The sequence below is a fragment of the Camelus bactrianus genome, chromosome 1 (assembly GCF_048773025.1).
Source record: "Camelus bactrianus isolate YW-2024 breed Bactrian camel chromosome 1, ASM4877302v1, whole genome shotgun sequence".
Classification (NCBI taxonomy): Eukaryota; Metazoa; Chordata; class Mammalia; order Artiodactyla; family Camelidae; genus Camelus; species Camelus bactrianus.
The window spans coordinates 26392238-26412539 of NC_133539.1; the positions used below are offsets into that span (position 1 = coordinate 26392238).

Consider the following 20302-nt stretch of genomic DNA (forward strand, 5'->3'; position numbering starts at 1 on the left):
TTTTACAAAATGTTTTACATAGCTAAAGAAGAGTTACTGTTATTTCAGCTCACAGCCCTTGTTTTAGTACTGATTTGTGAGGTGGTAAATCAAGAAGTGATTCTGAATCTGTCCACAGCAAAACAAAACACACAGGAGCAATGTTCTGAATCACACTTCAAACTCATAATTTGATTATTCTTTTGAAACTTTATAAAATATGCTTATCAATAAATTGTGACAAGATCAGGACAGAACAAAGATTACCTACTTCAAGAAACTCTCTAATCTTCTCTGCCTTTGGCACATGAGGTATGTATTTTTGTGTTTATTTTTGCCTTAATATTTACTAACACTATTGTTTCTTCCACAGGGGGACGAAATGAGGTTGTCATCACTGAAAACAATAACAGCATAACTGAGCAAATCACTGATGTTGTGAAGCAACCAGCCTTCATAGCTGGCATTGGTGGTGCCTGCTGGGTAATTCTGATGGGTTTTAGCATCTGGTTGTACTGGCGGAGAAAGAAGAGAAAGGGACTCAGTAATTACGCTGGTAAGAGGCTATTTTCAGCTAAAGAAATGTCTTATCTTTAGGAATATACAAAATACAAGGGAAGGAATGGAATGGAATGATGAATGAGTGAATGAATGGATGTTTGGGGCTTGATTTAAACAATTATAAACAATATGCTTTAATGCATTGCTCTTTGCTGTATCACATTATGACCATAAGGCAATCTTTTTGCTTATATCTCCAATGAAGTATAAGAAGAGTGCATGCTGATAAAGTGCTTAGCCATTTTTCCCAACTGTTTCCTCAACACACACAAACACACACACATACACACACACTCACACACTCACACACTTTGAATGCTAGGAAACCATTGTGTGAAAAGTGGATTTAAGCAAGAACATTCCTAAAATGCTCTGAAAAAAAGAAAAGATTTGATATTTAGGGTTTTATTCTAATAATTTATGATACAAATTACAGTAGGAAATGTGTCTCAGATGGAAAATATACCAACAAGCAAAAAAAAAAAAAAAAAAAACTCACCAGAATTAATAAGACTGACAAGACATGAATTTACTAGTCACTTAAATAGGATGTCTATTTCAAAGTAACCGATCAGTGTTTTAGAGGAAAAGGAGAAGCAAAAGAAGCAGAAAAAGAAGCTGCTACATGTTTTACTTGTTTGCAAAAATGTTTTCTTCTTAGAACCCATAATAGGAACTTGAAGGATGTCCAAAATTGTGGCTTTCAAGTACTTCCCAGGTATAGAGAAAGAGAGAAAATTGTCAAATCAGTGATTGAAAAATGAACTCAAAACTGAAGCTATGCTCAATTACAGTTTAAATTGCAATGCATTTTAAGAATTTTCTCTAATAACAATGATCATACAAAGAAATTGTCTCACAATATTTCACATTTTCTGGAATCTGCAAGGGAACAATTTTAACTTACCATTGTCCTACAAATATTTTACAATTTTTGAGACATTTTATTCAGTCATCTGTTTCTAATTTTAACTTTGTAAGAAGTATAAATGTCTTAAGTGATTTTTTGACAGAGGCTTCATTGCTTATTAAGCTTACCGGCTGATGTAGCTTTTAGGCTTGTAAGCTTCTGAGAATGTCTAGTGTAAAATGAAAGGAATTAACACCCACTTGGTTGTCTTGCTTGTTATTTGACAGTATTTAAATATGATCATTTGACTATCACATTGTGGCTCCTGTCTCTCTGTCTTGTGAAAATACAGTTTATTAGTTACTGGTTAGAATAAATTCCCAGGACTGGAGAAAGCAATGTAGTGTTTCCATTGAAAAGGGGCTTCCATGCTTTGTGACTTGCTATTGCTCTGCCATTCTCATTTCTCATTGGCTACTGATGCCTGCTGCCTTACACTTTGTCATCCGGGTGCTGTGTCACCTACCAGTGAGGGATTCTTCCCGGAACGTGTTGCTGGACAGTAACTGCCGAGTGTCAGAGTCTTGCAAGTTAATGATGCTTTAACCTAACCTCTTGTTTTGCAGTCCTGTCCTCTACTTTCATCCCCCTAAAGGTATAGTCCATCAACCTGTCTAGTCAATCACTATGTTCCATTTCATCTCTGTGACACACTCATGTAAATCATATAAAAAATAAGAGACCTGATTTAATTCAAGGACTATTTTGTGTTAATCTCTTTGCTTGACTTTAGTGAAAGTAATGAAAAGCTGACCATGCTAGTCACTTCAGTCAGTGCAAAGTTCTAAGATACCACATTTGTAGTGGTGTACTTTTACCCTCCATACCTTTCCATTCTCTCACTCCTTCGAATTAGCATAGCTCTTGTAATTAGTTGGCTTGTGTTTTTAGTAAAAAATATATCACACAGCCTTCTTTTTCTTCTTTTTTATTTTAAAACAGCAGTTCTTTACAAAACCTGTGATTTAATTTGAAAATAGCTATAGGTCTTTGAGCTTGACAAGAATAATACATTTCCTATGATCATTTCTCATTGTGATTGATACCCATCTGCTTGTAGAAGAACTGCTAACTCAGAAGTGCTGTGCCCTTCAAATATTTTGGAATAAGGCCAAGCCAGAGAGCAGCCTTTCTAAACCTTTATACTTAATTGATAGATGGCTGACTCTCAGAATGGCTTCACCTTCAGCTAATAATTTGCCTTCCAGCAACTGCTGTTCAACTCTAGGTGAGAAGCAACTGAAAATCCAAACCACCAGGACTTACCATTGTATATTTGATTTGGTGATATTGTCTACATATTTCACTTCATAAATATCCTACCCTCCACCTTTTAAAATTTTTATATTCTTGTCTTTATACAACTTAGAGGATATGAGCATTTTAAATAGGAATGATTGGTGTAGTATGTATTGGCCATATGTTTAAATTTCTGACATTTCATGCGTGAGCTAATGATCCATTTTGAGAGCACAGAGATTCTGTACAGGGCTATTTTTCCCAGAATTGTTTCATGAAAATTTTAGAGAAAATATTCTATGTGTACTGGTTCTGTTTATATTTTAGTTTCCATAAAAATTTCTCTGAGAATCTTATACTTTAACAAGTAACGAAAAACTGAACTCAGTAAAGTTAAAGCAATGTGATTTTACTCACAAAAATGAAAAGTCTAATATTTCCACTTTTTACTACATGGTAATATCTATATAATCTCAAAATGTTATTATTGATCTATGATAACAATAATCTTTTTTTTTCAAATAAACAAAAGTCTACTTTGGGATCAGTATTTAAATTAATTTGTACCAAAAGATGCCTTCATTTATGTCAAACCCCAAGTGTGATCTTTAATTATACTTAAACATCTGATGCATTTTATATGTATGAAGAAACATACATTGTATTAATGCTAGACTGATCCAAAGTAGAATTGTAAAGCAGGCAAAATTTCATTTCATCATTTTCTTTTTCCTGCTTCATTCCAAGTCTTCTTAACCACCATAGGTAGATTTGAACCACCAAAGGGAAGATTTTAACTAGTGGGAAGATATAGAAATACCTTGCAGGGTACAGACTCCAACTCCCAGCAGGATGCCTTTCATTCACTCTATTTAGGCAAAAAATTACACACTGACTTTTACTGTGGCTGGTCCCCGTAATGTGGAAAATTATATTTGACTGCTTAGAAGAAAGGTTAAAAAAAAAATGCTACTCAGTGCTGATATTTTTTTAATGTGTCAGAGGATTTAACATATTTATCAAAGAACACTAGTGGATTAACACCTCAGATTGTAAAAGCAACTATCAAGAATCAAATGTAAACTTACACACTTAAATGATCTGAGAGAATTTGGCCTGAATGTGTTTTGCTTCTTTACACAGCAGAAAATGGAGATTTCCCTAAGGCAAAGTTATACACTAACTTCCTATTCACTTTTTTTCTATTTCTTCTTTATTTAAATTCTTCAGACACAAACACGCACCACAAGTTTGCACGTGGCTCAGAGAAGGGCAGCTGGGACGAGAAAGGTATCCTTATAGCTCATATTCTACGTGAAATCATTTTATCCTTTTCCAGAGCAACATGCAATGTTATTTATTTTAATCCTCACTGAGCACTAACAGTCTGTTTGTCACTATTTGGGGTTCCTGACTGCCAGAATTCACTACCTGAGTAGTTAAAGGGTGAAACAGAATTGCAAAGGCATTTGGGCAGAAGATACAGGAAATACTAGGTGATTTTTGAATGGAGAGTGAATGTTTCATCATATGTGTAACAGTGTTTGTGAACAGAAAAATGAGCAACATGTTTGAATAAGAGCCATGCAGCTTTCATGAGGCGTCTGCAGATTGTGTTATAATCTTCTCGAAGGCCACATGACTCTTCAAACTCATGCTGTTCGTATTTCTGTTCATAATTTTTTAAGTCATCATCTTTTTAATGAAAGTAAACATATTTTCACTTTTAAAGGGATGACTTCTATTTTATGAATATTGCTTCTGAGGATAACAGATATCATTCAACTCAGTGAATATAAATAATTTAACGAGTGAGCAAATTATGAGATACCAAACACTTCATTGCATGCGTTTTAAACCATTGGTGAAATTATTGGACAAAACTACCCTAAGACAACTAAAAGATTTGATGGAATTTTTATACTCTGATTATCTAGGCTTGAGTTAATGCGTATTAAAAGAGGATTAATCTACATTCATATTTGAGAAATAGCTTATCAGGAAAGGGAATGAGGCTTGGCTGGCAACATTAAAGTTTCCATTTGGAGTAGGAAAATGTGGCTTACTAGAGATAGGCACTCTGAAAGCTTCCTTACCTCAAAATGTCAATTTACCACATAGTTATGTTTCTCTTCCCCCTCAATTCTAGCAGGCATGAGATTAGGATTAATCCTGTCAGATAATATTAGAGGTACTTTGTGTATGATATGAACTTGCAAAATCTCTTTACCTTACGTTTTTCGTAAATATTGCAATAAATTCAAAATATTTAATGCAGTTCTAAAACATTTAAGATGGTGTCTGTAGAGCTTTTTGGAAATTTTAGCACTAGTTGGTTCTTAATTTTAGATGCTAGCAGAAATCCCTGGTAAAGATTCCCATTTTTTTCAAATTTCATTCTGCTAAGCACAAAGTTTACTACATTATGATTATCAAAACTGTGACCAGAGCAAGATTGTCCAAGCACCTCCCTCCCATCCTCTTGCTTTCAGCTTTAAGGTAGTTCAGCATCTCAAATGAGAGCTACTTTAAAACAGCTTCCAAGTTGCTGGGGCATTTATTTTTATGTTTTTCACTCTCTGTGCACACACACAAAAATGCTGATCAAAACACCAAATGTGACATCTATTTTAGGCATTCTTATTGCTTATCCTTATTTCTAGTCTGCTTTTAATCTCATAGCCTAATACAACTCAGTTATTTTTGTTGTACTTTTCAGAATGGAATAAATCTGAAAGTTTTGGAGCATGAGGAGAAAAGGAAACTTGAAAAAGAGTCCTCTTTTTTCCCCTTGCTTTAAAAGACAACTAAATCAACCTTATTATGTAAGAGTATTGGGCTTTTTGCTGTTTTTATTTTTTTCCTCCTGATAGAAACATACACAATTGAAAATTACCATATATATCAAAGTGTGTCTATGGGCCATTTTAAGTCAATTATGTACTTACATAACAACTCCATATTTTTGCCTTTGTATGGTTGATATGCAGAGATACAAAGATAAATACCTTTTTTGTAACATTTTGACAATCTGTTAGCACTCTAGAACCATTTGAAAATATTTTTATGATTTGGAATACAAATAGAAAATGGATGTTTCTTAAATGTTTTAAAATGTAAAATTCTTTTATTCACAACGTTTAATTCTCAATTGGTAAATATGGACCATGTCAGAGTATATACTCTTCACACATCTGCAAATTAACCTTGATGAATGATTTTTTTTCCAAGTTGTTACATTACATAAAATTTGCTATCTTGACCATTTTTAAGTGTACAAGTTCAGTGGCCTTGAATACATTCACAATGTTGTGCAAACATCACCACCACCCATCTCCATAAATGTTTTCATCTTCAAAAACTGAACCCAGTAAACAGTAATTCCCCACTCCCCACTTCTCCCAGCCCCTCAGAACCTGCAGTCTACTTTCTGTCTCTATGATTTTGACTACTCTGAGTGCTTCATATAAGTGAACTCATACAATATTCTTGTGATTTGCTTATTTCATTTAGCATAATGTGCTCAAGGTACATCCAAGTTTTAGCATATGTCAGATTCCCTTAACTTTTTAAGGCTGAATAATATTCCATTGTTATCTGTATTCTACACTTTGCTTATCTATTCATCCATCAATGGATGCCTGGTTTGCTTCTACATTTTAGCTACTATGAACAATGTTACTATGAACATTGGTGTACAAATCTCTTCAAGATCCTGCTTTCAATTCCTTTGGGTATATACCCAGAAGTAGTGTTACTAGATCTTATGGCAATTCTATTTTTAATTTTTTGAGAGCCAACATACTGTTTTCCACTATGGCTGCACTATTTTACATTCCACCAACAGTGCACAAGAATTTCAATTTCTCCACATTCTCACTAATGCTTATTTTATGTTTCTTTTATTGTAAGTAGCCAACCTCAGAGTTGTGAGGTGGCATCTCACTGTAGTTTTGATTTGCATTTCCCTAAAGATTACTGATGTTAAGCACCTTTTCACATTCTTATTAGCCATCTGAATGATACCTTTTGGGTAAGATTTTGAGTGTTGCATCGTAATACTTTAAAATTTACAGTTTATGAAAAATTTACAATTGGTCAGTATAGAAAAGCTAAATACAACTTAATTTCTGTGTCTGTGCTTCAGTTGTCCTCTTTTTCTCTAAAATTATTTATTGCTTTGACAGTAACAGAAAATTTGGTGAGGCAAAAAGAGCATCTGATACAGGGAGAAATGCTTAGCTGCTGCCCACTTATCTCCTAAACTGCACATTTGGAGGTGTAGCCAATCAGTGCCTGCTTATTTGCATATTTGCAGTGATACTCACATTATCTTAGCTCTCTTTTAGCAGACTAAAACAATCACGTGATAATCCATTAAAAAAAAACACATAACTAGAAAGTCACATAAGATGGAAAGTTAATTAGCTATACTATTTTCACATTTTTGTATTTTTGTTCCTCCAAATCAGACCTTTATTTAATACCACCAGTGCTCAGTTTTTTTAAAATAATTGTTTCAGATCAATTTGTTATTGTTATTATTGTCAAAAGGAGTTATTAAAGGGACCCAAGTTGGTGTGGGCACACTGCTGATTCTTGATTCCCAGCACTTCAGTGAGTTGGTCAGGAAGCAGATTAGTGATCATTATTCTTTTGATTTCTCCAAAGAGCTGTCCATAACCAGTCCTGGGTAGGTGTGAAGGTTATGGCAGGACTGTTTTATAATTCACTTGAGAAATTACTTAAAAAATTGATAAGGCAGTGTACTTTAGGTGCCAGCAAGATGTTTCTGAAAGCACTGCCTCATGAATTCCTAATAGACACTTGAATTATGATCATATTGTGTAATTACAGTGTCATAAGAGAGATGTCCTCAGATGACCTTAGGGAAGGGACTGAGGAACTGCATTTAGAAATTTAAATTTCATCCAATTTAAAAAGTACTCTGTATACTTTAAGTAACAGTATGACCTCAGTTCATTAAAAATATGAATCAATTCATAAGCTTTTGTTTTATTTTTACTTTTTACTAAGTAATCATAGTAAATATAATCAGTATCTTCCAAAGATAGGATATGTTGGATTCACAGCTGTGAAATAGTACTTTTTCTTTCATTCCCAGGGATTGGCTTAGCTGATCCATATTAATTTTGGTCAGAATCACAGTTCTGCAATCCATCAGCTTCTAAACACCAAATTTTTTCCCCATGATTCTCTAGTGAAATAATTTAGTGGCAAAATTTGATCCAAAATAATGTGAAGTTATTTATAGACTTTGTCCCACTAATCATGAATATTCACATCTCACTCCAGAAATAATAATTTTGAATACAGTTTCTACCTCAGACCCTCTCTGCAATATGCATCATATTACCTATCTCAGATCCGAAGCATTCTGAATTCCAAATAAATCTGGATAAGGGTTAATGAACCCTGACTGATCTTTACTTTCTTTGACCAATCCTTGAAACCCACTGCCGTGCTGTTAGCTCTGTACACTGGAATCTAGTGACCAGAGGGACGGGGTTCTCCAGCTCTGGCTTTGCTTGGTGCTGTTGCTAATAAGTTCCACAGGTTTATGAAGGGCTTAAGTTTTGTAGTCATAACATACACTATGAATATATTCGGTATCAACTATATTTGAAAGTATCATTCTTGTGAGGGTTGGATGATGAAACAAAGCACTGAATACGTTACGTATTCTCTATTAATTACAGTTCGTATCTATTGTAATTGTAGTATTTCAACTTGTAGTGCTTATTAGTGTCCCTAAAAGGACCTGTGATGGAGATGAATATGTTGTCAATTAGAACCCATTTCAGTTGTTTCATTGGAAGGATGATATAACCTGTTTGAACTACCCTGTTTCAGTTTCTATTTTGTGAGTTTTGTGTTACACCCTCTAATTAGGACACCTATATAATAACATTAAAAGTCATGATTTGATAATTCCTCATTAATGCATGTCAGTCTTCCAGTATGTAGCAGTTGACACTCAAATAAGAATTGCCCCTTTGACTTAACCATATGTTTGGCTTGAAGAATTTTTAAATGTCTTATTAAAGTTGGAGCACATGGTGGCTTTGCCCTAGGCCAATCCACTGCTTCTTACTCTCTGTACAATTATGTTAATTATATTTTGTTAAAATTCCCAGAGGCTTTAGCTCTAAACTAAGGGCCAAAATGTGGTTGTTATAAATTGTAATTAATATTGACTACTTGTGTGTGTCTTTTTTTTTTTTTCTTAACAGTTACATTTCAAAGAGGAGATGGAGGACTAATGAGCAATGGAAGGTATACTATGGAGATTTTTTTATTATTATTTTTAGTCAGAACTGAGAAAACTCTGTAAGAAGAGGCTATTATTGTAATAAACAATCACTTATAAGTCTGAGAAATCTAGGAGGAATTAAATGGCTTACCACAAGGTTTAATGATCTATCTGTTGTACACTTTAGAGTAATCAAGTCCAGATGTTTCATATCTCCCAGATGCCCCAGAAGAAATTAGTAGTAAATATCACAAGGAATATGTTCATTTGTTAGCAAGATGTTTATTGCATTAATTAGACATTAGCAAATGAAGTTGCTGTTGTTTAAGACTCCTTATTGGCTCTCACTAAATTGCTGTGAGTGAACAATTACACATAATCGATCACAAAGTAAATGATTCATGGATGATGAATAGGCTGTAGATTGATAGGACTGGATTCCACAACTTTGGATACTCAATTGAAATTGATAAAAGCTGATAACAAACCCATATATCCTCATCTATTTTCCCTTTGCTGATATGGAGATTGTAATTAGGCTCTGGTAATAACTTCCAATCTCCCAGTTAATCAATATTTTAGCGAAAAGAGATTAGGTCTAATGAGAGCTAGTTGAGGTAGCAAGAAAGCATTTGGATCTTCTTATTGCAGTTTCCATAGAAACACATGTTTCTCTTAGGGATTGTATCAGAAAAGGTCTATCAAAAAAAAGTACAATGATTATAGATGTTGCTGTATCTTTGTAAATATGATAATGTCCTGGAAGGTGATCAGAATCCCATCTTTTATATTAAAGATGGGATTTCTTTATTAAATACAATGTAAAGGGAGTCTTTTTCATAGACTGTATGCACATGCTGGATCAGATCACAATAGATCTTCTATTACCTTAGGAAAAAACTTTAATATACTCCTAAAACTTTAAATTTAGAGAACTTGGAAATGTGCTATTGATGGAACAGTATAAATACTGCTTATTAATCTCCCTCAAGTTCCTTGCCTCTAAACCAAGCATGAGGGCTCATAACAGGGGTTACAGCCTATAGGGGACAGATAAATATGGGAACTGCAGGAATTGAGGAAGCAATAGCCCAAAGTCCTGGAAATGGCTGATATGGAGCAATCACTCTGAGCAGTTGTTCCCTTGAGGTGCCAATTTTTCACCAGACCTTGGATCGAGATGACTGCCTTGTAACCAGTTCCCACCAGTTTCAGGGAAGACAACTGACTGCATTTAGACGTCAGCAGAATCCCAGACAGGACTGTTCTGCTTCCACTGACAGAGTTGATTTGTATATATATAGCCTTGGTGAACTGCTAAAGTTCCTTAATTCTTGAGAACTTACATAGTTTAAAGGTGAATTAAAATCTTAAATTCTGTAGTACATTTTAGTTCATGAGACAGATATCCAAATCTCTCATTCAGTTCCTTGGACTGATTTCCTTTTCATTCCTGTTGTAGCCGCCCAGGTCTTCTAAATGCTGGAGATCCCAGTTATCCATGGCTTGCTGATTCGTGGCCAGCCACGAGCTTGCCCGTAAACAATAGCAATAGTGGCCCAAATGAGATTGGGAATTTTGGGCGTGGAGGTAAGTTATGTTTTTCAAAATTTTGTTATTTTTGTTTTCTTGGCTTTCCTAGATGTTTTGAAAAGTACATGCTAATAAAAAGTACTGCCTTCCATAGTTAAATTGAGTTAAGCACATGTATTCATAATGCTGTACATTTGGTAAATATCTTATTATAAAACTATTGTGAATAGCTACCTGTTTTACTTGTATTGAAATAACATGCCATACTATATTTATATCAAGAAATAAATGCTCAAAGATGGAGAAAGTGTTTTGTTTTTGTTTGTTTGTTTGTTTTCAGTTTCTAGCAGGTACATTAACATCTAAAATGTCTCAGTCTAATTTAGCCAAAGAGTACATTTGTAGATTTTTAAACTTTCCATTTCCACCTCATTTTCATGCCATGAAAATATTTCCCAGGTGAGTATCAAGAAAGTTTTTGCAAGCTTCTTTATCTCTTCTCAGTGTGATAGGCTTTTTAAGCACTTACTATGTACCAAAGAGAGTTAGGATTTTGTATACATCTTATTTCATTTCCTTTGCACAATAAATGTTGCTGAGAAGATAATTTTTAGCTTTTGTAAAATGCAGAAGCAAAATTAATATTTTACAAGAGTCCTTATTTCAAGTTTTGTTGGATATCATGGAATCTAAACATTTTAGGATATTTTGACTACTTCAACTTTCTCCTTGTGAGGATAAGCTAGTTTGGTACTGAGATAATTTGGTTTCTTATTACTGTACGATAACTAGTTGACTGTTTTCCATAATGAAGAAATCAAGTGGATTGATGACCTCATGTCCTGTGAAGAGTGGCTTTCAGAACATAGATCATTAAGGAGCATTCTATAATTAGATTCACCTTAACTCTACATATAAAATGATATTATTTAGTGGGTTTTTTTTTTATTATTCTAGTAGCTTTCTTCTGAAAAGGAAAGTGCTCAGGAGAGAGGTGGCAGTTCTGAATTTAAAAGCATCCTGTAACGATAATTCAGCACACCAAAGTGATAAATGGACTGATTGATATTCAGTGTTGTTCCTAAATTTTAATTTTACTCTTGCTGTATTATAACTTGAAACTATAATTCTCCCCTTCTAAGATTTGGTAGCATAAATTAAATGCACTGATCACTCAGATTGCTTTTTCTGTAGTTAAATCCTGCTGTATTGTGGAAATGACTTATTCATGAAAATTTTCCTTTGTTATCCAAGGGGAAAAAAAGTGCTACTACCATCAGTTACACTCCATTTCTGGAGCTGTGAAATTAACTCAGATAAACAACAAGTTGAAACTTCAGAAAAAAAGTACCTCATAGTTTGGATAGTGTAATTTTGCAAATGTTTGCATCCGTTTAGCTGGTATACTCCACGTCTCTTGGGATAAAGTGGAAAAAGATTTTTTCATCCGTGATTTGTAGATTCCCTCTTGTCATTGTTTCTGTAAAGAGCTAACAATTTCATAGATTCTAAAACAGAATGAACAACTGAAAGCAGTTTTTAGTAGCGAAAGATACCAAACATCTCATTCGTGGTTGAAGAAGATGGGAGAAGAGGTGTTTTAAGCCGTGAGACATGAAGGACGAGCCGCAGGCCTGCCTGTCACCGAGGCTGATAGCTTGGCAATGGTTGTACATCATCTTCCCTTCATTGGCTCATGAAGCCCATCTCCGCTGAAATGCAAATGCGCGACATGACACATTTATTTTTCATCTTCAGTCCTGAGAGTTTTGTGCTTCCTGTGCATCATTAAATTGTTCCATTTCCCTCTGTTCACCACAGATGTGCTGCCACCAGTTCCGGGCCAAGGGGATAAAACGGCAACGATGCTCTCAGACGGAGCCATTTATAGCAGCATTGACTTCACAACCAAAACCACTTACAACAGTTCCAGCCAAATAACACAGGCTACTCCTTACGCCACGACACAGATATTGCATTCCAATAGCATACACGAACTGGCTGTTGATCTGCCTGATCCACAGTGGAAAAGCTCGATTCAGCAAAAAACAGATCTGATGGGATTTGGTTATTCTTTGCCTGATCAGAACAAAGGTAACAACGGTAAGTCAGATCCTTACTTCCTGAAGTTATTTTCATATCATTTGTGCATGAGATAGAAATTAGTATTTGTTGTTCAGTTTAGTGACTCATTACCAGGTTCACTACCTAAACTAAAAAACTATACCAGCATGTATTCAGTACCTTGCACAGTCCCTACCACCACCACCACCACCACTGTCGCTATCACCACACACCAACACCAATCGGTTTCATCCTTTTAGCTCTTTCTTCAATAGTGATCAGTAATCCATCTCGACTTCCATTAGGCAGGATAGACAAAACATTCCTCCACTGTCCTACGACATCTGCTTCTGAGTTGCTAACTGCATGTTCTGCATGGGCTTGTGCTGTGAACTAATCACATGATGCCACTATGACCTCTGCCCTTTAACCCTTAGCCTTACTTTACATCCCTGACTACCGATTGGCTGAGGGATTGTCTAATAGAATGCCACACAACCAGTCACAGGATTTCAGCACCACCAGCTCTCACAACAGCTCAGAGAGGAGTGGCAGTCTCTCAGGTTGGTTTCGTCACAGTAAGGAGAAATATTTGTTTGTCACCAGCATACGACCTGTGTTCTTCCTAACAACTGTGAAGAAATACTGGATCACAACTCACTGTCAGACATTTATCTTTCAAATGACAGTAACGGTTTATCCTAATAAAATCATACTTTGGGGGAGGGGGATAAAGTTCATCATCACTCCTTATGTCCTAATTGTACAAGGATGTATTTACTGAAAAATAGTGCCATTTTACTAAATACTACTCATTGAAGAGCAGATAAGTTTGATCTGCCTTGAACCCTACTTAGAAGTCAAGAGAACTTCATAATAAAAAATTCATATAGGAAAGTCAGCTTCATGGCATGGATAGAAAAGATAAATTCAACTAAAATGCAAATGATTTTGGAGATTTTTTCATAATATTAGGATTCTAGTGATGTGACTTCCTATTTTTGGACCATCTTTCCAAAATATAATATAATAGGATTTCTTATCTGTTGAATGATATTATTTAGAGTAACAAGAATGTTAATATAGGATGTTATTCTTTACTTTTAATTTCCAAAAATACCCCATCATTCATGTTGATAATTCTTTTATGCTGTAAAATTTTAGTATATATTCAAGATACATCAGCTAAACTAATAATCTATGAGTCAGTATTGCACAGTACATGTGAGGAAAAACATATTTTATTGGAAAGAAATACACACCTATTATAACGAATATCAGTGATATTCATTTTTCTCTAAGCCCAAGAATCTTCATCTCTAAAATGAGGAGGTTCTAGTAGACATTCTAACTTCCAACCATAACATTTACATTTTTTATGACTTTGATGACTTTATCTACACACTTCTAATTGATGCCATAACCTTATTTTCTTAATTTTTTCATATTAATGATATGCCATTTGTTTTTATGAATTTTTTTAACCTCAGGTTCTTAGTAAAGGATTATAGTGTATTACGATATGTCACAGGCTACCAGTCATCAAGGCCATAAAGAGTTAATTCTTTTACATCATTAGGGTAACATTTACTAAATGACTTTTCCTCAGAGATGGAACCCTTTTAGTCTGAAAATGTCAATGCTCTCTCTTACCTCCAAAATGAGTCATTTGCTCTTCTTACCTATTGGCAGAATTAGCTAGATTATAGAATCCAGAAAATTTTAAACATCTGTTATGAATTTAAACTGGCTTAATAACATAGGGGAATTTGGAATAACCTTATATGTCATTTATTTATGATGAGTCCCACAGTAGTACTGAATAATCAGAAAAATAATTTATCCTAAGCTTACTTCATTCAAGATACGTAAAGTCTCAAGCAATATATATGTACTTTAAAAAAAATCTATATACTGTAAGTCATGGATGATATAAGACCTGTGAATTCTTCAGTAAATATTCTGTACATGTTGATTACCACTGAGTTTTAAAAGTTATCTTTTGAGTAATTGTAAGCAGAACATGATTCACAGTAGTGCTTACTGCATTTTTGAATCCATTAATCTCCTGAGTGACATTTATATATATCTATGAATTATGTTAACTACTTCATCTACATTTGAATACAAAATTACTTAAATTGGTAATAGAAAGCATTCTTTAGGAGGTAACAGTGTAGTGATTTTTTTTTTCCTTTTTAGCTTAGTCAAATTGATTTTAATATTAGAGTTCATTTTATTCTTATAATCATAGGTACGTTTCTGAAAGCTCAAATTTAAAATCAAACTACCCTATGGATATCAAATCATATTGTATTATAAGATTTTCTTAATTTGTGCAGAGTGATGAAACCAATTTAAAATAATCACAGTAATAAAGAAAATTGGACATTCCTGAGTTATTTGATTAAATTTCTTACCTTCTTTGAAACACTTTTATGGTTTATTCAATACATAACTTCTTAGCACTTCTTAAAAAATCCAACTGTTAAAAAATATAAAACTCAGACTTTTTCAAAACAGTATCTGCAATCAAAATATGTTTATACACATACACACACAGATGTATCACACAATCTCAGTAGTAATACTTTTACTAATACTAATACTAATACTAATACTAAACCTTTTATATAACAGTATTTTTAAAGAATAGACTCTTAAGTTTAATTTGAAAAATGAATTGCTTTCATAGTTTCCTTTACATGGAAGTCCCTTGTTCAGCATAAATAACCGTAAACCCAAATATTTACATTTTGAGTTGAAGTTTGATGGGTCAGATATATTTGCAAGTCATAAGAATATGTTCCCTAAAATATAATACAGGCAGTTATCACTTTAAAATGCTTAAAGATCCTTGGTTGCAAGTAACAGCAACAGATTCTCATTCACTTAGCTCAAGATATAGATCTCAGATAGAGAATTTAATTTCCTTAGTCATATGCCACTTCCATGCTAAGAGCCCACCTCTTAACTCATTGCTAGAGAAGACAATTGTGTTTAGGGATAGTCCTACTAAGAGTGCCCATAATGAGAGGGCAGAAATTTTCCCCAAAGAGGGGAAAGTGGACAGTGGATGGAAAGCCCTCACAAATTCCCTCTATAAATCAGCTGTTTCCACAGTACATTTTTAAGCCAGGTGTTTGGAAGAATTGATAATGGCTTTCTTGACCTTGGGCAAAGATTTCAGCAGAGCTGGATTCAGAGCTGCAGAGATTGCAATTTCCAGTAAAGCTGCTGCGTTCTAAATTGTTTGTGCTCTTAATGTGTGAATGTGGACCACAAACTCAGAAAGAACTTTAATTTTCCTCATCTATAAAATGGAGATGTAAAAACTTCCCTATTTGTGTCACTCAATTCGGGTGACCATATGACATTTCTAAAAGTGCTATGAAAAGTGAAGAAAAAAGCATTGTACACGTATAGATATATTAGGAATAAAAGAGTTACAAGTAGGGGGAAAGCTATGAAGAACATATGTCCAACTCATTCTTCTTTTAGGTATTGAAATATAGTTCTGATACTACAGTGAAAAATATGATCCCACTTGATGATTTTGGTGGGTTATCAGGAAATAAAGGGTTAAGGCTCACCTACCTTGAACACAAAAATTACAGACTTAAATTCAGTCAGGTTGATTATTTTTATTCCAATAATCAGGCTATTTCTGGGACACTCAATAGTGTTGGAGGAGTTGGGCGTGGCAAAGGCTTTGAAACCAGGTAAAACAGAGTTTGCTCCGAAATAGAGGCGATGGGAAAGGGTGATAATGACCGGCATTTATTCAGCATTCTGTACATTTTGAGCCATTTACATGCATTATCTCTTGTAAACCTTAAAGTAATCTCCAAAAGGAGTAATTTTATATGTTTTATGTGTGGGGAAATTGAAGTGATATCTATTGCATAACTTATTAACTGAGTAAGAAGTTAGTTTTCAAACCCAGAGATCAAGCTCTTCTTTTCAAAGCAGTAGATACCTGCTCTCCTTTTTCTTAATATACCTCTCCTGCTGCCGAAGATAAAAAGTGAAAGGAATGGTAAAAGCACCTTGTTTACAAGGATGCTCTTTTTAAAAATGTGTGTATATGTGCACACCTAGAAAACAAACATAACTTCTCTATTGGTAATAGTGTGTATGTCCAGTTTAACAGTTTTGTCACACTCTGAGACTCAGTTTTTATTAAATCACATAAATTGTCTGATGCAGGTTAGTAACTGGTAGAAGAAAGGAGATGAAGTAAACTTCTGGTGATATCTCTAGTGTTAGATAGCCCTGCTACACATATTTCATGCTCACAACTTTTAGTTCCAGAAAAGTGAAGTTCAAGGGGTCAATACCATTTTTTTGGAAATATAGCTATTGACCATAATGGAGGTGCCAGAATTTACTTAGGTTCCCCTGAAACATCTTTTTTGTCATTCTGCTCAGGAAGTACTGATTTCTGCATCCAACCAGGGTCCATTTAAGAAGAAACTTGATTGTATTTAATTTTGGAAGAGTGAAAAATACTGCATTGTACAAATGACAAATTCTATTTTTATATTTCATTAAGTTCTGATAATTCCAGATATGGTTCATATGCGGCCGAGTTACTTTCTGTTCATGTTTTGTGCATGAATTCATTTGTATTACAATAATACTGAAACCTATTACTATATTTCTATTAGTTCTCACCATATTTGGAATTTTAAGAAATGTGATGCTTAAGACATCTGGGAACTACTCTAACTATATGCAAAAATAATTGTGCCATTCGTTGGTTAAGAATTCTTTAAAACGTATCATTGTGAGAGATTAACAAGTATCCTCCAGATTGTAGTTGCTTGATTTTTATAAGTTACTTCTGAAAGAAAACTGTTACTCTCCTGGATTAATTAAATTGAGTAAATTCTAATGGAAAAGTTTAGCCTATATCCTTAGACACTGCGTTTTCCACTGAGACAGATTATGCAAAAGAGCATTCATTATAAACGCACTAAAATCTGACATTTGAAAGAATTGGTTATGGCCCATTATTTCGTCTAACAATGAAAACGTGGAGGCAGCAAATGTGAATAAATCAATAAATGTGCTTTTGCTACTGCAGCCATGTTTTTGGTTTATTCAGCACTGCGGTTAATGCATTGTGGAAGAAACAATATCATTTTGAGTGATTTATAAAAATGTTTTTCTGATTATATCATTTCATTGTTTATAGCTTTTAACAACTGTAACATACTGATTCGGGTGTTTTGAAAACATAAATACATCTTCCCATCTGATGTATTCTGTTTCTTCTGATATTCAGTATGTCTGAATAAATGTATTATTACTTTCAGGTGGGAAAGGTGGAAAAAAGAAGAAAAATAAAAATTCTTCTAAACCACAGAAAAACAACGGATCGACCTGGGCCAATGTTCCGCTACCTCCTCCCCCAGTCCAGCCCCTTCCTGGTACAGAGCTGGAACACTATGCAGTGGAACAGCAAGAAAATGGGTAAAAATGTTTCATATACCAACAAAATGCCCGGGGTTATACTCCTTTCTCTCTTATGCATTTTTCTCTTGATACTGACAAAAATGTTTTCTGTTTTCCCTGCCCCCTTCCCAGCCTGTTCATTGCTCCCCCTCCCTTTTACTGTTTTCCCCGTCTATGTATTTTTAGTTGATAAATACAACACAGCACACATGAAGGACCTAGAATCCTTGGCCGTCAAGTGCCTTAGATTGTCTGCAATCATGATAATGCAGCCTCCATTTATAATATTGCTTGTTAGTTTGAAAGCAAGTACCCAGAGCTCTGTGAACTAAAGAGCCACTCCTGAGAAGGGCTGAAAAGGGAATGAAAATAACCGTCTTCATCATCCCTCGCAGTTCTCTAATGACTTGATGTCTGGCCATAGCAGGGCGCCCACTGTTGAGCGCCATCTCAATGGGATAATTGTAGGGACCTGGCCAGTGGGTAGGGCTTTAATCATCAGCTTTGATGGGAATTTAGAGGTCGAAGCAATAAAAGAGGTTCGAGCCAATGCACATTCTGTAACAAAACCTTTTTAAGTTAGAAAATTTCCTCTAAGGTCCTTTAAATGTGACCAGTTTCCTTATTTCTCAAACATCTCACAAGAGTTTGTTTTTCTCTGTTAAAGTGTTAATTGATTTTAGAAGCAGAAAGACATTAATACTCTTTATTCTTTAATCAAAAAAAAAATAGCAAGTAAGAAGAAACATAGTCGCTTCTTCTATTTTAATAATTCTAAGTGTTCTGTCTTCCTCACAATCCCCAGGTCATCATTGCTTTCAACTGAAACAAAAAATTACAGAATAAAGTCAGTTTTTCTTTCTCCAAGGTTTTTCTTCATTTAGAAGTATTTAGATATTAAAATATCTCAATTTATTTAAATACTGATTTTCTTTTCTGTCTTGTTTTACACAAATATCACATGTACATGCTTAGAATTTTTTCTTCATCTCCTTCTCATTTTACGTAACTGGTGTCTTTGAGGTCTCCAGATTAATTTTCCTAGTTAGAATTGTCTCATCCACAACACTTGGTTTGTTCAAAAGACTACATTTGCCTTTTCTTTTGGTTACATAATATAGATACATATAAACTATATATATGCATTATACACATAGATAAATGGACGTGCATATATATACATATGCATTCCTCCATATTTTTTCTCCATATCTTTCTTTCCCTCCAAAGGGCTTCATTTGCTTCTGTGGGATTATAATGCCCATATTTATATATATTATTTTTTATTTTACTTCTTTTTAAAAGTTCACATTTCAAATAGGAAGTTAAAAGCACACCCTCTTTCTCTGACTTTTTTAAAAAGGAAAGTCTGCACATGATCTTATGTAATACATGTCAGTAATATAAACGCATTAGTGTCACACAGTTCCTGGGCAGGGGAGCCGGAAACAGAGATGTGTATTACACAGAAAAATATTGTTACAGATTGTTAGATTCCTAGGTTATTATAAGTTTATTAGAAATCTGCATTTTCAAGCTGTAGTAAGAAAGTAGGAAAATAGAACTTTTAAACTGGAGAGAGAAAGTAGTGCCGTTAAACATTTATAAGCATAAAGTTTTGAACTCAAATCACGTAACAATTGTAGGTAACTTGGAATTTTTTTTTTCTTTTCCCTCTAAGCCTACTTAAAAGATATATAGACTATAATAATGCTTGTTACTCATTAAATTAAAATAATTCATTCCAAATAAATGCTAAACTTTCCAAATAAGTGCTAAATGCTCATTTGACTTCGCTGTCCAGCAGTAGAATTGGAAACATCTATCTGTGTGCTGAAATAAAATGAAATAAAACACATTGGTACAGATTTTTACTTTTTGATACAAATTATTTTCAGAATATTAAGATAAAAAATATAAAATTATTTCTACCTATCTTGGAATTGTAATTTCTTTTAGTATTTAGCCAGAATACATATTAGAAATTCTTTTTTCCTAAAACATTTCTAAAAATCAATTTAATATTTTTAGGTAGGTAAAGAAATATATGTCTTAACTGTATATATTCAGTCTGTGGCCTGTGATTTAGTCCTTATTTACCTTTAAGTTATTTGTCTTAAATACCCAGTATTTCTTGAAAAAAAAAATTATCACTCTTAACAAAAATAGTAGTTAAGTCTTAGCATATTGTAAACTGACAGCAGAATTTAATTTTGTGATTCTTTGGATTTAGATTTTTTTAAAAGACTAACACTTGAAAGTTTTTACTTCAATTGTCATGA

At 34.0% G+C, this 20302-nt stretch overlaps 1 protein-coding gene across 6 annotated transcripts in view; it reads left to right on the forward strand.

The window, feature by feature from the left end:
- Positions 1–20302, forward strand: part of ROBO2 (roundabout guidance receptor 2) — a 1146968-nt gene that overhangs the window by 1090937 nt on the left and 35729 nt on the right. For all 6 annotated transcript variants that reach the window (XM_045520906.2, XM_045520891.2, XM_045520872.2 and 3 more), the window contains exons 18-22: positions 353–535; positions 8944–8986; positions 10426–10553; positions 12318–12599; positions 17882–18038. In XM_045520906.2, coding sequence (XP_045376862.1) covers positions 353–535; positions 8944–8986; positions 10426–10553; positions 12318–12599; positions 17882–18038 — 793 coding nt within the window. The remainder of the gene's footprint in view (positions 1–352; positions 536–8943; positions 8987–10425; positions 10554–12317; positions 12600–17881; positions 18039–20302) is intronic.